Source organism: Alosa alosa, chromosome 18 (assembly GCF_017589495.1).
Source record: "Alosa alosa isolate M-15738 ecotype Scorff River chromosome 18, AALO_Geno_1.1, whole genome shotgun sequence".
Lineage (NCBI taxonomy): Eukaryota > Metazoa > Chordata > Actinopteri > Clupeiformes > Clupeidae > Alosa > Alosa alosa.
In genome coordinates, this window is record NC_063206.1 from 24,389,096 (window position 1) to 24,409,333 (window position 20,238).

General features: G+C 43.5%; 1 protein-coding gene across 3 annotated transcripts in view; it reads right to left on the bottom strand.

Annotated features, from left to right (window-relative positions):
- macrod2 (mono-ADP ribosylhydrolase 2) overlaps positions 1-20,238 on the bottom strand; it is a 522,252-nt gene that overhangs the window by 306,233 nt on the left and 195,781 nt on the right. For all 3 annotated transcript variants that reach the window (XM_048269585.1, XM_048269587.1, XM_048269584.1), the window contains exon 5: positions 15,093-15,209. In XM_048269585.1, coding sequence (XP_048125542.1) covers positions 15,093-15,209 — 117 coding nt within the window. The remainder of the gene's footprint in view (positions 1-15,092; positions 15,210-20,238) is intronic.

The following is a 20,238-nucleotide window of genomic DNA, read 5'->3' on the forward strand; positions in this document are numbered from 1 at the left end:
AGAATGTCGGAAGGGTGAGGGGAACCAAGAGGTCAACTCAACCCCTTTCTCTCACGCCCTGTCCCTCTCCCATCTTCAGCATGCTGAGTCATGCAGGGACAAACTAAGAAGGACACAGTGAATGGCATCCAGGGAAAGGGCAGCAGGTCCAGTATTTAGTGTTTATTATTGTCGAAAATCAAAACATTTCAAAATCTACCATGAGTTTCTGTGGGAAGAAAGGTTTGTTTGAGGTGATTTTTGTGTATTTATGAGATGATAATTATTATTTCATGTATACCTTATACATGACAGAGAAATGTAAACAGGGAATCATAACAAAAAAGAACACTGTGAAAACTAAATTATTATTATTAGTACTAGTAGTATCAAGCCTTTAGAATAACACAATTACTCTACAAACCATTGCAGTGTTTTGCCAGCTAGTCTATATAGCGTACATTACTCTTCCAATGCCCTCGGACAGCAACTGCATTTGTGTTAGTACCCCCCTAACTCCATTTGCTTTTTCACAAACACTGGAGTTCTCAAATCAACATCCAGCAGCCTGAGAGGAGGCTGCATCCAGCTAGTCGTCTGGTGCACCGGAGCGGTGCCAGGTCATTTATTTAGTGTCCTGTTTCCGTGGCTTAAACTGGACTCTCAGGGCTGTCGAGGGCCACGCGTGTCTTCCTCTATATCAGCCGCATCCACACTCGGTGGCATGAGAGGGCCGACTGTGTGTTCTCACCTGCTGTGTCCAGCACCACCACCCCCCCCCTGAGTGTCATTAGAGTCTGCCTCCATGTCTCTAGCTTACACACACACACACACACACAACACCGCTCGCTTTTGATCATCCTGCAGAAGCACCCTCCGACCCACCAAACACCCACACCCCTCCTCCTCTCCCCATCTCTCAGTAAACAATGGCCGCCGCTGGCACTCCGTAATGAAGCATTTTACAGATGTCATGTCCCGCTCGGCGGCGAGCACCTCCATTACGGCGGGGGTGTCACAAAAGCGAGCCCTCTCTCCCGCTTTCATCTCTTCAGAGCTCTTAATGAACAGCTACACACACACACACACACGCAAACACACACACAAACACGCTACCACCGCACCTCAAGTTTGGCTTGGCTATTTGCTCTCTCTTCCTCCATCTCTTTCCCAAGTCTCTATCTCCATCTGCCTCCCCTTCTCTCTCTCTCTCTGCCTCTCTTTCTTTTCTCTCTTTTCTCTCTACCTCCAGTAGTATGTGTGAAGTGCAAGCGTTCTCCGTTAACCTCTGTGTGTGTGTGTGTGTGTGTGTGTGTTGTCTGTATGTGTCTACAGTATGTGTGTGCCTGTTTGTGTGTGTGTGTGTGTGTGTCTGTGTGTGTGTGTTTGTGTGTTTTGTGTGTTTGTGTGTGTGTGTGTGTGTGTGTGTGTGTGTGTGTGTGTGTTGTCTGTATGTGTCTACAGTATGTGTGTGCCTGTTTGTGTGTGTGTGTGTGTGTGTGTGTCTGTGTGTGTGTGTTTGTGTGTGTTGTGTGTGTGTGTGTGTGTGTGTGTGTGTGTGTGTGTGTGTGTGTGTCCCAGGCTCCCACAGGGAGGTTAGCTGTAGTTAGGCGACGGCTTTAACTCTTCGACTCGTGCGGCTGTAGTGGCTGGGCCTCATTGTTAATTTAACAGTATCGATCATGAGGCTGGAGGTGACAATCAGGCCACAGATTAGGTAACTGTAAACACAGCGCCTCGGCGACACGAGCTGCGCTCAATACCGCACAGGACGGACTGACAGCCAGCCTTCCTGTTAAGTGCTCACAGAAGCCACTCCACCACAGAGGGCAGATCTGTTTTGAAACCTTAAACACAAGACGACACCACATTTTCTACCATTACGATTATCACCATAAAGGCTTTGTGCAATTTGGTACATTTGCCATTGTGACAATAAGAGTAAAGAGTAAATCATCTATATTATTGTATTGGGTTGTATTGGTAGAAGTAATAATGTTCGCAAGCACGAAGAACTACACAAAAAATGTTGAAAGGTAGAGAAGTCATCAACGTGGGATGAAAAATGAATGCAGAACATCCATGGCAAAGCAGTAGCAGTAGCAGCAGCAGCAGCAGCAGCAGCAAATCTACCCAGCAGACGTGCGGATGTGCTCCTGGAGTCTCGGGTCCTCGTCAGTATTGACATTCCACTCAGAGCTCCAGCGCAGAGAGGGGCTTCTGCCGGTGTCGCCCATGAATTATGCACACGCTGACGCCACCGGGCCCAGGAACACCAGGGCCATCATAATTGAGACAATTGAAAAGACAATACCAGCTGGGTCAATAATTAGTCTGCAGGATGGGGAAACTGGATCCCTGAGTCTACCGCCCGTGACTTCCATCCGACAACCCCAATGTGCGCACACAAACCTGGGCGCACACACACCCAAGCACACACATACACACACACACACCACACAGAGATAGATCTCTGGGAGTCACGAAGGGCTAATGCTCTCAGTCAAACCTTGTAGGCTATGTTTAACCTAGAATAAAAATGAAAAAGTGTAAGCAATTCTTCTGTTTGCTGAAGCTCACGATACGGCGACCAGAGACAAGACGACCTGAGAGGAGAGCAAAACATTGAGGGTTTGCTCGAGAGTGGGTGGTGGTGGGGGTGAGGGTGCTTGAGTTGGGGCCTTCAGAGCTGAGAAAGACAAACGCAGGAAACGCATCACGTGAGAAGCCACAGCTGTAAACGCACATCCTCTGAGCCCCTCTCACCATTTTACCGCACTGTCAGTCGGAGTAAACTCCCCGATATCAGTTATAACCGACAAGGCAGAGAGAGGCTATTGATCCCACTGCCCCAGCCCACCCCACCTTACCCCACCTCCAACCCCAGCACCGCCCTCTTTTCATAAATCCATACAGGCACTTCAGGCTCCCCTGGGATCCATTTTCCACCTCGCTCTCCATGGCAAAACAACAGCTCAAGGTGATCACCATAAAAATGGCCTCCACCCAGCGGGCATTTTTCATCGCCTACAGGGAAGGGGCTCATTCCGACTTACCGTCGAAACAAAGAGAAACATTTGGAACATCAGGATACCGTTCTATCCAGCTTATCTGCTGCTCAAGGTGAGGGAGAGAACTCAAAGGATATTCTCTCTTTTCTTTTTCAAATAAATATATGTGGAGAATAAAACATGACTTTCAATTTTCTGTCAAGGCCTGCGACAAGTTATTGTAGACAATGTTGCATTTAATTAAAATCTATCGTTGATATTTCAGTTGCAACGGACCATATGCACGGAAGGCTATTTACTGTAGCCAGCTCATTCATTTCCTGGAGTGTCAGCTGTGTTGTAACAGCATCTTCTATTATATACTGTTCCTTACATGTTCACTCCGACACTTAAGATCTTGTTTGCCCAATAATAACAATTTTCACAATTTTGATGCATAAATCCTTCTATATTGTAACGTGCTAATTCACTAGGTGCAACTCCCAACCGGGTCTGTGTAGACACTAATTACATTAACAATAGCGGCGGCCACAACACACCTGGCTCCACCGGAAACAAATGAGCTGGTTAAAGAGACTTCCGTGCATAAAGTGAATTGTCGCAATGCTACTAGGGTACACAGAGTCTTAACCCTTCAGCAGGGTTTTTAACATTCTAACAGAATATTCTGTTCCGCAACTATGAAAGGTTCTAAAATTCCATGTTGAATTCAATGAACCCAGATATTCTTTAGAACATTCAATGTCCAACATTTCTGTCCCACCAGTGTGATGGTACCAGCTGAAGGGTGAAGTAATAGGCCAGAGAGAGGGACTGCTAATGGCGTCCACAGATGCCAATAATGTGCACCTGACACATTTCAACTTTGTTGAAATACAGGAGTAAGAAATACATGTTTTCAAGCCACTCTATATCGGGTTTTATAGACCTTCATTCCCAACCCTCTCCACACAAAGCCCGGTGTGTGTCTCCCAGCCTTCCCCATTAGGCTTTATGGAGAGCCATATGCACTTTTATTAGTAGGTTAATGGCATTTAAAAGAGTCAAATGCCGGGCTAAACGCTCAGCGTTAAAAACCAGGACCAGCACCCAGGGATACACTGAGGTCAAAAGAGCAGGTCTGCCCCGAATTCCACCGAGGCCGTCTGTCGCGTGGGCTTCCTTCCGCAATGAGACCCCATTGGTGAGTGGTAGCTTTGAACCGTGGGCTTTGTACCTTAGCTTTATGTGAAGAGGGTAGGGGGGAGGGGAGTGGGGCAGAATATCCAAACAAACCCATCAAGCATTTATGCCTCAAAACTTAATGAGTGGAAGTAACAGCAATTTACTGAAAACGACATCAAGGACTGAGGCGAAACTATTTAGGCAGCCTGTATTCAGACATAATTAGCTGGAAAATGGCACTACAGGAGTTTGCTACTCCCTGGTCTTAATTAGTTTCCATCCTAAATCTTGGATGAGTCGTAAAACAAAGGCAATCTATTTCAGTTGCCAGTGTTATTTTGGTGACACTATCTTTCAGTGTTCTGTATTTTTGTTGTTAGATGTGACATCAAAGTTTAAGCTAATTGCGGCAACAATTTGTTAACATCAACATTTTAACTGCGGTCTCCATGACATTAATTTGGCGAGGTCTCATTTGTTCATGCTTGCTCGATAAATAATTGCATTTATCGCAAAACAGTGGGAGCGTCTGACTAGGCTGCCGTTACCGTCAAGGGAAGCAGAATTAAGATGCAGTGGAGTGCATTAATGCCACTGACAACTATGTCAACACTTTCTAAACAGCTGTCCTACTGCTACGGTTTACTTCTTCAAATCCTCAACACAGAGCCGTGCATACAGAAACATATTCTGGTGAGGTGCCATAACACACAAACACAATATGGTAGGAATATGAAGCCAGCCTGTGGGCTTACGCTTAGAAGTCAATCTTTGTAGAACACACAGTGCGGAGTGTTTAAGCAATCTATCGCCCCTTCCCATGGTTTTTAGTGCAGCATTCACACATGCTAGCGTGCCCGGGTGGGACCAGCTTCCATTGGGAGCACATGAGTGTTGCACAGTGACCACGACATTTGAGCCCCATCGTGTCTGCCGCTTGTGTGTGATGCCGTGCTTCAGGGTGTGAGTCCCGACCACAAGGCCACAAGACCACAGGTGAGAGAGACGGAGGGGGAGTGAGAGGACAGACAGGACTGTGGTATGGCTGCAACCTCCCTCCCCTCACTCTCTCGCTCGCTCACTCGCTCACACACACACACACACACACACACACACACACAAACAGAGCACGCATACAGAGCACACACACACACACAAAGAACACTCACACAGAGCACACAGACACAGAGCACGCACACAGAGCACAAACACACACACACAGAGCACGCACAGAGAACACAGAACACAAACACACACACACACACACACACAGAGTAGACTGTACAGCCCTAGTCTCCTGATGCATCACTGTCAGCGCTCTGAGGCTCCTGCCACCCAGTCGGTGGCATTTTGAGGCCCTCCTATTACCCGGTGAGGCCCTCGCACCGCTGTTTTTCTTACTGCTGGCCTGTCTGAGACCACCACGCTGCCCAGCACTGCTCCCCTGCACTCACACTGCCCGACCCCCATCCTCCACCTTTTTTTAAAATGTTGATTGTTGCTGATGCCATTTGCGGTGATGGATGACCATTCGCCGTCTCCCTGACAGAACACCAGCTGATGCCACATAATTACAGTATCCCCCCGTTTAGGCAAAATTACCAAATTACAGAAGTTTCCCCCCGGAGGCAGGCCGGGACTGACAGGCCCAGTGAACAAAAGAAACACAAATATTAATGGGAATGGATTGGCTAAACAGCCCAGGTCTTTTTTAGAAAACATGGCTACCAAATAAACAGTTCTTTCTTTTTCCTAGTATTTCTTTTCTTTTTTTTTCTTTCTTTCTTTTTTCTTTTTCCTCCTCTCCTGCTTGCCAACTGCTCCCAATAAAGAGAGAGAGAGAGAGAGAGAGAATTTTGATTAGTGTCTAGAAGTGGAGGCAATTTCTCACGACTGATTAATGCTGCATCACATCTGGTGGCGTTTGGATATCAGATGTTTTTAGTATTATAATCTATCCCTTTATTCCTTTATAGGGCTTAAGTAAATGCAAACATATTCATATCCTGATAATAACACACAGCAAATGCATGATTGGTGCATGAATAACACTTAACACATGCAGATTACTAATGAACAGCAGGTCTGAATGTGATAGATTAGTGAAAGTAACAAGTTATCATAAGCCTTCAGAAAAACATAAAAGTGACAGTGGAGGTTGGCGTTTCCTATTAAAACACTGTTACAATGCATCCTTTATTCTAAAACTGAATCAAAAGAGTGTAGTTAAAGAGTGATGTGGGGCTCCTGACAGGGCAGTCATTTCCCTTACCTACACACAGCACCACCACCTTTCAGCCTCCACCCTTCTGCTCTGCCATTGAGGTGACATTTATTACGTGTGTGCTGACAATTCACAGCACCATCGGCTGACATTCACACTCAGACACTGTGTTTTGTTGTCGTCACTGTTGGAAAAAAGGCCGCCCGTCACACAAGTGTTCACACTCTGATCTCTGTTCTTCGTCTGACACTACATTGTCCCTGTTCACAAATAGCTGATCAGTAAATAAGCCAATGAGTAAATACATGCTTAACGCGGTCAGTCGTAGAAATGTACTCATTTCAGATGAAATGAGAGGCTATTTTTTCTACCCTATGATCCATGCATAACAGCACATGATGATTTGGTTTTATGTATTTCTTCAGTTTCTTTATCTCAACGCATTTTTGAGGGTAATTTTCACTCTCATTTTCCAGAGGGAGAGAAAGAGGGAAAAAAAACTCACATACTTCCCCATTTCAACACCTGAATTTACTCACCGACATTGATTTATTTATGCTTCATTGGGCCAATGCATATTTTAAAACCCCTCTTTCACACAGGTCTTAAATGGTACACACTCACTGGAGTTACCACATACTCGAGCATAAAATTAAACTTACAAGCACATGCATATGCATAACACTAAGCAATCTCAGGTGCGTATTTAGTATGGTAGACCACACACACATACGCACGCACACACAAACACACACACACACACACACACACACACACAGATGAGCAGTGCAGTCTCTGTTGGTGGCGCGTAATAAAATTCAGGATATTAAAAAAGCGAGTAGCTTTCTGATTCTCAGCGTTCACACACACAGGGCTCGACACACAGACGGAGGCGGAGCACAGGGTGACAAAGCCCCCAGAATGATTATGTTTCGGGGTGTAATTTAATCAGAATGAGCCGGGTGTCACTTACTAATAGCGGGTACTTTGCAGTGATTGATCTCTATTTGCCAAGTAGCGAGGGTAGAGTGTGTATGGGTGGGGGGGGGCAGAGCGGGCGAAAGTGACTCTGACTGAAGTAGGGCACGGGAGAGATTTCTCACGCTATCGACACTCTGGGATTCATCACATGCTAATGATTAGCATCGTACAGGTGTGCGGACTGTAAATACGCGAGGCCGACAGCTGGCACTGAGGAGGGATTTGACAATGATGGAAACGATGATGAGTCGACCTTCAACGCACACAAGTAAACAGCACTAAATGGCACTGGATTGCTTTCAGTTTTGTTCAGGACTGCTGATTTAAACACACAGGCAATGAACAGCGCAGCCTCATCAGTATGCAATGACCCCCACTACCCCCCTAACCCCGCCACCGACAAAAATGTTGGTGCAGGAATACAGATTATCATTTAAAATGGATTGTGTTGTAAGGGAAAATGGTTGTTAGGCTTTTAAAAAAATGTGTGTGTGAGCGTATGTGTGTCTGTGTGTGTCGGTAGGGAGATGTAAGAAGTGTGAATGTGGAAGTAGTGAAACAGTAAGCCCATTTAAAGACACTAGATTAAAGCTTAGCCATTTGCATGGCAGGTTTAGATTAGAAAGCACTGGGGGCCAGAGGTGTTGCCATGGGGGCGGTGGGGCTTTACAAACCCCCACCATCTCCACCGTCTAGCAGGACACTCAGAGGACTGGCTACTGCACAAATCTTAAGTCTATAGGCCTCCCTGAGATAAGAACAAAGAGAGCAGTGATAGCAGGCAGAGAGAGAGAGAGAGTGGAGAGATAGCGAGGGAATCAGGGTGGCTCACAACGATAACACTTACTATTTTTTGGGCCAGGAAAAGTTACTGCGATGTGTTCCAGGAACTGATATAAAAAGAAAAAGCTAAATGTTGCAAGTGAGTTTCCCCCGCTCGTAATATTTCTGGGAGACGTTTGTGATATTATTTATATTCCCCTCCACTCTGGAGGCTTTGCGAATCTACCAAACAGCTTGCTAACATTTCTTTAAGCAGCGGTAAGGAGTTTTGGTCTAAAACTAGCAAGTCAACTACCTTAAAAGCCATGCAAAAAAAAAACATAACACCAACAGATTCACTGGCACTGACAAAAGATTACTAACATGCTGGTGTCTTCTGACAACACAGGCCACGAAAAGCTTTTCTTACTTTTTTGTGAGGTGTTCTATCCTGAAACACTGAACAACAATATGCACTGCATAGTCTGGATGGCTGGCGGGAATGACGTGTCATTTACCAGAAAATGAGGTGTTAAGATACTGTATGTGTTAAGGTGTTGAGATATGCTACTCCTCGTTTTCAGTAGACACAGGAGGCAGCCATTTTAGAAATATTATGCTGATAAAAAATTTGCCACCACCCAAATGTAATGTTATCATCCAGAAATATGCCCTGTGGATGCCAAAAATGCAATAAATATCAATAACTTATTTTAGCTGGATATTTTCATGACTATTTTCAAATACCATCTAAATGAATTTGAAGAGGAGACCAAAACTTTACAGTGATCTATAAAAGCATACCTTAAAATGTGGCGTTACAGGGCAACTTGTTTGCTGTGGCCACAAAACATGACCCCAGTAATCTCCACAGAGTGGATGAGTTATGAAATCTCTAACTAACCTCTGTTTGTGCTGCACTGAAAATCTTTCATCTACGGCCCACCCCCTCTATAAACTAACCCTGAGCCTCTGGGGTCAAGGTCACCCTGACCAAACAGGGCTTGTGTTCAGCAAATGAACTTGAGGTTTATCTTGGCCATGGCTGACATACACATAAATGGCTTCTGTCCATCTATCACTGGCCCCTGTGACACTGGCTAATGGTGGTCTGTTTGATATACAACGTCTGCAAGGGCAGCCTCTGTCTTCTTGAACAAAACACACACACACACACACACACACACACACACAGTAATGTTCCCTCAACCAGTAAATTACCTCATATTCTTCTGGAGATCACTGAGTGGTGTTTATTGGGTTGAGTGAGTTTTGCAATCACTGCTAAAACATCTGAAGAGCAAACACCAAAAAAAACTTCCATAAATGAGAAGTTTTTAAATGCAAGTCCATGTACTAGCATGAATCTCAATGTGTCAATATGTGAAGAGAGATGAATTTAAGATATCTGGCAATCTATAATTGCATTCAAAATGACTGTGACCAGACACTTACCTTGTGCCAATTTGAATTGCCTACTCAAGTTTGAGTTGAATTTACTGCAAAACCCCAGGACAAATAATAAAGCATAATATCAAACAAACAAAATGGCATGAAGCACATTCTTTAAATGTAGACTCTCACACACACACACACACAGCCTTCTTTTATAAACAACAGAACAGCATACAATATTGCGTTTGAGCTCAGAAGATGTCTGAGAGCCACAAGGGACTGGGGAATGGAGAACTAAACAGATTGGTTACAGTGACACGTGTTCTTAGAGAGAGAACGCAGAGTCGGCCCTGCACTTTGCATAACTGCACCATCCATTATTGAAGACGCAGTACGTGTAGCTCCCGAGTCATACACACACACACACACACACACACACACAAAAGAGAGGACCAGAATTAAAGACAGCAACAAAACAACAACAAGAACAAAAACAACAACATGATGGATCTAAAATAATAAACAGCAGGGCAGGATTTTGATGTGTCAATCTGTTGGGCAGCCCCAGGGAGGGAGGTGGTCTCGGGCAGGAGGTGCGGGCGATACAATGAAATGTGAGCGGGAACATGGCTGCCTTCTTCTGCCCTGTCTGTCTTAAACGCTCCTCGGGGACAGTCACTTTCCCAAGCAGACCTCGGAGCTTTAACAATTAATGCATTAAAGGTCTATGGTGACAGCTCAGCGCGGCTCCCAACACAAAGTTTTGTTTATGCAGAGGAACATTAATAAGAGAGGGGCCCCCCGGGAGCCGGAGGGGTTGATGTGTGTGTGTGTGTGTGACAAAGAGGAAGTCTGTTTCTTCTCACATTTACATAAAAGGGGTTTCGGAGGGCAGACAGAGGGGGAGTCTGGGAAAGTGCCGAGCACTCAGTAGGGATGAGATGGAAGGTGAGCTCGGGGTTTGAGACGGACTTCACAGACACAGGAGAACTCCTTCAACGCTTTGCCAGTCATTTCTGAACCACCAAGAGCCACAGGCAAAGAATGTGACCAATGAGCCTCTTTTCAACAACTGTGTCAATGGGCAGGTATAGCCCTATAACTGTACAGTGCTATTGACTGAATTACATATCCCGCCAACCATAACAAACAATCCAATTTGATGATTTGTTTTTTTAAATGTTGAAAAGGAAAAGTAATGTTGTGTCTTCTACCAAAATAAAGAATACATGAGCATGTTTGCAAATTGTTAATTATTCATAGTCTCTTTTCGTCTTGTTTTGCTTTATTTTTTGTACATCTTTGTTTTGCTCATTTCTCTAAAGCATTTTGAGGAAAACTTTTAAAGACCACGAACTACTGAATTAATATTTAATTGCTTATTGTATTTCTCAAATCATCTTTTTCATAGTTATGTATTTTTCCTGGAAGAAGAGGATATAAAAAGCAGTCTTTTAACCTGAGCCAGAAAGGATGGTGAAACGCCACAGTGGAAAACAAGCTTGTAAACATGGGCTTCTAGCCATTTCAGCTCCTGTAAGACATACTCTCATGACTTTTAATTACGGAAAACGCAAAAAGAGATGATCAACACTTAGCTCTGTATATTCCAACTACCACACTGGCACAAGGACAACACACACAGTCTGTCAAATAGCTGAACCACACAAAAATAAACCTGACAGAGATTGGCACGAGTTTCCATCTTCATACACAACTGTGGGCAGCTCACTGATTTCACCGTCAGACTTGAAGTAACAGACGTGGTTTTTATTTAGTGACTTTCCAGTCTGGTAGGTGGATAATTACTGTCATTTATTAATAATCCCTGGCCAGCCCATAATAATGCGTCCCACATGTGACAAGGCCCTCTTAAAGGGGCGGCTCATTTGCCTGCGAGAATCGCAAGCAAAATGCCACTCAGAGGAAACTAATGGAGGGCAATTTTCTTGTCTGAGGGGAAAGAAAGTCAAATAAAACATCCAAACGCTCCGTATTGAGATGTCATTTTCCATTGGCCTCCCGAGTTGAGCCCTGCATTCCTGGGGAGGAGTGTTCTCGGCTATGGAATCATTACTTTAAGCCACTTCCCTCAGGCCATGCTGGGGCTCTTCCTTTGGGCATTTAAGGAGTCCTTGTCCAAACATGAGGAAGCGTTTTATTCCCTCACCGGCGCGCTCTCTTTCCCTCCATTTCTTTTCATTTCTACATTAGCCAAAGTGATATAATTTACAACCTGCCGACCTTGACAGATTATAATAGGTACCGTGGCTCCGGAGAGACCGTTTTGAGGAATGAGAATTTGATGAGCAAAATAGCCCTGTTGTCCAAGCTTCCCCCCCCTCGCCTCTGTAACAGGATTTCCTTACACGTTACTTTCAAGGGGCGCTTCGTCCGAACCGCCCCCGCAAACGTGACACGGAGGTGAAGGTGATCTCGAGCGTACAGTATTAATCATCCAATCAACATCTCTGGAGGAATCAACAGGTCAGGGGCGAGGTGCGATAAAGAGACAGAAGGATTCTATTGAATTCGAGCATGATTAATCTCTACAAGTTGAGCTGGGCGGGCTTGCGTGTACACTTCATGGAAAATTAGATTGAAGCGATTTTATATTCCCACCAGCAAACAAAGATAGATAGGGCACATGTGACCTCCTTTAGAGCTCTCCAATTCATTTTGTGCTCAAGGCGCTGCACTAGCTCCCTTTTCAAGCCCTCCGATAGAAAGCTCCATGGACCTGGCACACAGCACCCTACATCTGACATCCTACTATTCCTCTTAACACTCACACTTACTTTCCTCTCGTCGCCGGGCGTGTCAAAGTCATAGGGTCCAGGTCATCATGGTCATCTGTCGCCCTGACACTCAACATATATCATCAATGTCAACAATGTCAGTGGTCAAACCAAAAGAATGTTAGGTACCACCACAGACATTTTTAAGGGATGCTAGTACTCCAATATAAGAAACAGACAATTGGAAAAATAAGAACTCTATGCCAAGATGTTGCATTCAGATATGTTATGAGGCTATAAACACAACTGGTTGCACAGAAAGCAATTGCAATGCATCTTGAATCCTCAAGAGGCCACTTCCTAAAATAATTAACATGCGTTTTAAAATGCATTGCCCTATTCTGATAACCATGGCAACAATGGCTTCAATCTGCTTTGTCCTCATGAAGAATTCCTCTTGTGTAGCTTGTAATGATCTAAATGAAAGGCTTTGTTGTTGCACAATGCATGAATATATTTCCTCTGGTTGTTGTTGAGAGTTTTGAATCAATTCCATCTATAGGCTCTCCTGCTTAATGGTGCCTCTATGTTATGGCATGTTTTAAATTCGATCACATCACTACACAGCAATATGCAGGGCCTAAGTGGTCATTAGCATCAGTTTGGGTTTTTGAAGAGAACACCCTTCACAGGTTTCAACTGTCACACATATTAATGGATATATAAAAAAGAAAACACCCAGACGGCCAAACGTTTCAATTAACCTGTGGCTGGTTGCCTCCCCACCACTGACTGCATATGGAGTACCTGTGTGGTGGACTCCAGGGGAATGCACCTCAAATGGAAGGTTTCTCCGGCTTCTCACTGGGATATACAGTACATGCGCAAATCCCAGGGCAGCCGCTGAAACATTTACGCACTGAAATTGGTGAGTGGATGGCCATCAAGTTGATAGTAAATACACCGCTAGACTGCACTTATTCAGTAGAAAACACATTAAATTACAGCATAACTAAAATTCAATGTTTTGAAAGTGGGCAAACATATTAGTAGATATAAAATCAGGTAGCTTGGAAGCACCATCAGTTCTTATTGCGTCATAATTCATTACGTTGGCTTGGCCTGTGTGTCTACTGGTGGGTGTTTTTCGGCCTGATATGTTCAATGTATAATGCACAAAGAGCACAGAAACTAAAGAAAGTTGTAAAAAGATGATGTTGCCCTTTGGTTCTTGAGCATATTGTAATGATAACGTGTGAGCTTGCCCAACATCCACGCACAATACCACATATTAATATTCAAATAGCAATCAATTCTCATCTGCACAACAGGCCTGGGCTGATGTAGAAGACAAACAAAAATAATGAGGAATTGCATGCCGTAACATTTCCTTTGAATATTTTTCTTCCTTGTTCACAAATGTGTTGGGAAACAGTGTGTGAGAGACTGGAGGATGTTCCGCAGCAGTCACGACTGCCTCCGATTGGATGTGGGGGTAGAGAATTAGTCACAGAGGAACAGATTCACGAGATGAGGAATCACACTGATGGACAGAGTGACAAACGAGTGAGCGCTCAACACAAAGCCGCCCGACTTCGGTGAGCAGGAGGAGGCAGCATGCTCGCTGTTTACCCGCAGTAAAAATCTGCCATAATAACAACAGCCATGATTGACTGCCAGAGAGTGGGTAGAGGGAGAAAGAATGCCTTCCAAAGAAGCATTGTACCTTCTTTTGTGTTATAGTTCAACAACAAACAAGTTTGACAACGAATATTGACCCATCAGCTAGGTCTTTTTTAATGTAGTTTATAACTTGTGCCGTTTTGGTAAAAGAATGACTGTGAAGTCACTGTCTTACTGTCTGAACAGCAATGGATGGGATTACCACCATCACACTGTAACTGCCCTCAATGAGTAATCCATAAGACATGGTGGACTTGGCTTAAACTTGTTCCAAGCACTTAATGTATCGACACTTTTGCCCCAGGCCAGGTTTGCATATAGGAGCATCTCACAACATTTTTACATTTTCATACCATTTCAGAAAACTGTATTTAAGATCCCTCCCACCCCCCACCCAGGTACCTTAATGGTGCATTAATACCCTGGAGAGGGTGGAGCACAGAAAGAGGGGGGGTGGGGGAGTATTCGCGTTAGGCTGTGTTAGGTCTCAGATGTCTATTTGCAAGACTAAGATCTGTTTCGTTGTTGCCGTTTTGGAAGAAACAAACTCTATGGGAATCAGACCTCCTCTGAAAAATAATTACCATCATCATCCTTCACACACCCCCAAGTTGAAGCAATCCACCTCATGAGAAAGGTCCAACAGTCACTCTCCTCTAAACTAACATGGAGCCACTGACACCACTGCGCTGCACACAGACAATATCAGCGCAAACTGAACAATGAGTCTCATGTTTTGTCCTCCTTCCACCATTAATGGAGTGACACTGTTCATAACTCACCCCGGGAAAGAGTGGTCGGCTAATGGAATAAATCAAGTATGAAATATCAATCAAATTACAACCTAATAGTTCCCCTAATGTCTTTGTTTGTGTATAGATGGCCCCTTCAGCTAGCCACACAACAGTCAGCCATCATAATAACCATCATCGGCCTAATAGTAACACTTCATTAATCAACCATGCCTGTTGAATTGCATCATTGTAAACAATTAGCCAAACTGCATTTCAAACAGTGCAGACTTAAGACTCGAAAGGAAATGTTTATCAAACTTGACAAGGAGAGCCACTTTGTCTCCGATAGTCATAAGCAAAGGGCCGTGATTGGGAGGCACATGGTTTATAATGTACAGTTAGTAATGGCTGGGGTGCTTACATTTAGCAGGGAGGTCGTAGCCACCAGTGATCTTCGCTTTTCCCGTGGTGCAGCCGTTCAGTGTGTGGCACTCTTCGTAAAGACAGGGGCCAGCCGCCCGATGTATGCAGCCGTCCACTAAAACAGAAAAGAAATACCATGGCATTAAAGGTTAACTCCAACAATATTAAACCACAAAGTGTAAATATCAAGCAGTGTTTGAAAGGCCGAAATCTGGTGATAACACGGTCGGTAATAACACAGTTGTTTGGCTAATGGCAGAAAGACAATGTGTTAGTAAACCACAGCCACCTCGTTTGTTCTATACCCATCTCTGAGTGAGGTGACAGTTGAATTTGCTATGCTGCTAGGAAATGATAAGTGCACTTTAGGTGAATTTCAGCTGCTTTATCTCTGCTATTTCTACCCCAGCTGCTGTAGGCTATTTATAAGATAATTAAAGGCATATTGGGTACAGATTGTCTTGTGAAGGTACAGTAGGTCTAGCCAGAAAAGAGGAGCTACTTTGTGTGGCTATCACCCTAATTATGTTATGTTTTTAACATCTGCTATGTGACTGCACTCTATAAATCTGAAACTAAATATATTATTCACATATCCTAGCTAGAATGCAACAAATACAACAATATACACAATACAATTGTAAACATCATACTGACAGCATGTTTTTTTATTAATATTATTATTCCATAGTCATTAGACCATTAGACTCCAACTCATTGAATGTTTCAACAAAATACTTTTTGCACATTTCCAAAAACCATGCCAGTGGTACAGAAACACATGCCATTTTAATTCCAGTATCCATATTTGACCTTTTGTTATTGTGATTTGGTTAAAACAAGATTGATGATGTAGTCTAAATATCAAAACATGTGTTCCACTCACACATTCCCAAACAATCTAGTAGAAACAAAGAATGACAAAACACACACACACACACACACACACACACACACACACACACACACACACACACACACAGGAACCAAGCAGTCACACATAAGCAGCATCAAGAGTGATTAGCAGGCAATGTAAGAGATATTTCCAGCAAACATATGACTGCTCAAAGCTTAGAGTAGAAAACCCAGGTAGTATTATGCTGCAGTGGCAAACATCCAAATTCTGCAGCTCTCATTGAGTGCTCTGGACGTGGGACAGATGTTTCACTTTCAGGCCTATTTGGGTAAGCACCAGCAAGTCCTGCCCAAGCTGTAATGACAACACAGCTTAGGTGTACGAGCAGGATGTAAACCCACTGTCTGTTTGGTTTAAATATTTAGATTTCTTCTGGCTATCAGAATATCACATTAGATTTGTATGACAACTGAGCTGATAGTCACCTCTTTGCTCGGTTCCAGAGCTCGCGATACAACGTTATTCCTTCGTTTCAAGCACGAGCCCCTACTCGCCGTGTGACTCAATGCAAATATCCCAGATTGGTCAGTGTCCGGTAATGTAACAATGTCATGTCGCCGTAATCGGTCATGACTATATGATGCTATGACATGTCTAATGGCGAGTGTCTGTTGTTCTGGCATATACAATTCCAAGAGTTTGTTAAATCATTGGACATCAGATGTCACGGTGTGTATAACATCTGCCATAACAAGTTTTTGACATGATTATGTCACTCTTACCAAGCAGTATTCAACTAAACGGTTACCCAATGTTCCCCAAATAATATGTCTCCTTCCATTCTCCATCCAAATCAATGCAATGAGCGCATCTCATGATGGATTTGTGTTTTTCCATCTGGGTTGGTCTGTGCAGGGGGGAGGATGTTTGAGTGTGGGGGGGGTTCGACGCACCCTGGGCCCCACCTCCCGAGGTTTTAATTTCACTCGGTTAAGCCCGGGACACGTCTGATGGATGGCCCATCTTACCGGAGGAGGCAGGGAGATAGAAATCCAAACGATCTACCCTCCAAAAGCCTCACGCCCCTCTATGAACGAGTTATCCATCACACAGAAAACATCATAAAACTCTCCTCAAGCTGGCAGCTTTGGAAGAAACCGAGGAAGAAGAGAAAAAAAAAAAAAAAAAAACTGCGCCATTATGCACACTAGGCCAAGCTTAGTAGAGACACATCTGAACCCCTCATCTTGCAAATGTAACTCATACTAGCTATAAATACACACTGGCCTGGGCTCTTCTTCAGAGGTCAATATAGACATGAGCCAGACCAGCACGACGGGCAGTGGCATGATATCACGCGATGATATTAACACAAGCCTGAAAGGCGAGCTGCTCACGCTTCAGGCTCAGACACAGACACAGACGTAGTACAATGTCAACCTAACGTTCCACATACTTTAATAATAATAATAATATATTAAATCATAATAAATTAAACAAACTGACAAAGGCTAACTCTTAACACTCTTCAAATCAAACAGAAGTAAAAGAAAAAATAATGAACTGATATTGGCTCTTATTGAGGGTGCCCAACTGACTGATATAAGAATTTTGTTTCATCCCAAACTCAATAAAGCTGAAAACCATACCATTCTTTCAATCTGCCTGCAATTTTGTGAGAATGGGAGGAAGGCGCTAGCCAGACAGGACATTTTCTGCCTCTATCAATCATCTTTAATGGAGTGAAGGACAGAGAACGGACAGAAACAGATTCTGATGGCTTTTGAAAAAGTACAGACTTTGAAAAGATGAAGACATTGAAAGATCGAGCTCTAAAAAAAGGAGTCCATTCCCTGGTCGTTCAGAAACAACGTCTTGTTCTCCTTTGTCCCAGGACCTTTACAAACCAACAACGTCTTGTTCTCCTTTGTCCCAGGATCTTTACAAACCAAAGGCTGCTTCATCTGAAAGGTCTCCACACTGGTGTTTTAAATTAATAGCCAATACATGTGCACATGAAAATGTACTCTGCTTAATGACCCATCTCTAACTGAAGGTTGAACTCACCGGACGTGGCTGTGTCTGTGTTCCAAGTCTGTTTAAAGAAATGTAGCTTAAGGGTAATCGCATAAGCGAGCCATTTGCAATCTAAATGAATAGCTCACATATTTTTGTAAATAGTGTATTTAGTGGGTATTTCATGTTTTTACCACTAATGTGGCTATTTTTTTGGCTAAGCACAATCTAACCCACAAAGTTTTTTTTTTTTTTATGTAAGAGTGACGCTTAACCCAACTCATGAAATACTGAAACACAACTAAATGCTATGAACTGCAATGCTTTTCGCTCATTTAGCCTTAACACTGGCATAATCTAATTATACTAAAGGCTTCAGTCGGCTAGTAATTAATGTTAGGGCAAAAATCAACATGGCTGTGCACTGACTTCACAACAAATGAATGTATTAGAACTCAAATAAAACAGAAAATTATGTTTTGCCCAAGAGAAGGGTTTCCTAAGTATTTGATTGCAGAATTCAAATTATTATGGGTAAATTAGAAAAAAATTAATGGACCATTACAACTTGTGGAAAAGATGCTATTAGTATGCTGTGGTAAAATGTAATGTTGTACAGTGATTGCTTCCCAAGGCTATGGAGAACTTACTTCTACAAACCACAATTTTCCAATTAGTGACTTTCTTTTGCTTTAGATAAATATTACATTTTTGTACAAGTGACATTTTTGAGTATCATAAATCATATACAAATACCTAATAATATTTATCTTTATGTTAAAATAGTATTTATTAGTTTTGTAAAAAAAATAGGTTAAAACTGTAAACATTCAGGAATATAAACAGGACTAAATTAGTTTGATGGATAGAAGATCATAGCGCTACTTAGCAGCCTAAGAGCCATTTAATAGTTTGTGTAAGATAAGGGTGTAGAGCAGAAGATTAACGCTCAGAGTATAAATAGTAAAATAGCAGAACACACTTAGTGAACTACCTGCTGTATACATTTTACCGCTCCATTCACTTCTAAACGTAATCCTTCACTTCATCTTCATCCTGAGAAGCAGGAGTCTGCTCCAAATACTGCAGCTTCAGACCAGTGCAGGCCATCCATCATCCCTCAACACGGATCAGATCGGTCTATCCACCCAACCACCGCTGCTTTATCTGGGCCGAGCAACTGCAGTGGAACTTCAAAGCTAACTAGAATTTCATGCACTATACAGTGCACGTCTGCGTGTCCACGCAAGAGTGGAGAGCATCCATCTGGCAATTTGAACACTTCAAGCTTGTTATATGTGTTCAAGCAAAGATATTCAGGTGCATCTACAACTAGGTGACCAGCATTAGATGAGCCGGTGATCAAACCATTTTCTTGCTTTCGTCCGCTGGACTGTCAGTTTCTATCATTATCCAGCCAGAGTTAGTTCTGGGTAGCACAGGCCTCTCTCTCTCCCTCCCCCTCTTTCTCTCCATCATGTCTGATGACACAACACTTATGCACAAGCCCTGTCGGTGCATCTTAATTTGCCCTGACAACCATGTTCACGACTGCTGCATCCCCTTCAGTTTCACCCCAAGGAGCCTGCGTGAATCTGGACTAGGAGCTTTCATCCTAGACAGGAAGAGCCTCCGCACCATGATGATGAAACTCCCATCTCGCCCAGGGTTGGGAATGCAAAATGAGACCAATTTGTGGGGAAGTTCACGCCGACTTTTTAGAACTTGTTGAGCTGGAAAATGTCTACACACAAAAGACAAAAAACAGGGCTTCCTAAATTGAGGAGGAGTTGTTACAACCGTTGAACTTATTACCTCCAAGATGATCTCAGACTGTTTAATGCTACTCTCTACAAAAAGTAAAAAGAAATGTTCATGATTCTAGTAAAAAGAAATGTTCATGATTCTAGCAAAAAGAAACGTTCATGATTTTAAATGAAAGCTTTGGGGTGGGGGATGATATACTAACACATAAAATTGTGCTGTCATTTTCCTTATCAGCTATTTATAGTAACAGTAAAAGTGATAGATTTTTTTCCTCACGGAAACCCACTCCACAGGCAGGAATGACCACTGGGGATTTAGCCCTCGTTTGTGATGTGCGCAGGATTTGAAATGGCAACATCCAGAGTGCTCATGGGTAAAGCGGTAATCCAGAGCTGCTGGCGATGTTCCACACTGGCTCTGGAGAGCCCAGGGAGTGCGAGAGCGTGGCAGTCCGACGGGGCCGCCATGAAGGAGAGGCTGTTCTGCTCAGCCTGAGGCTCTGCTG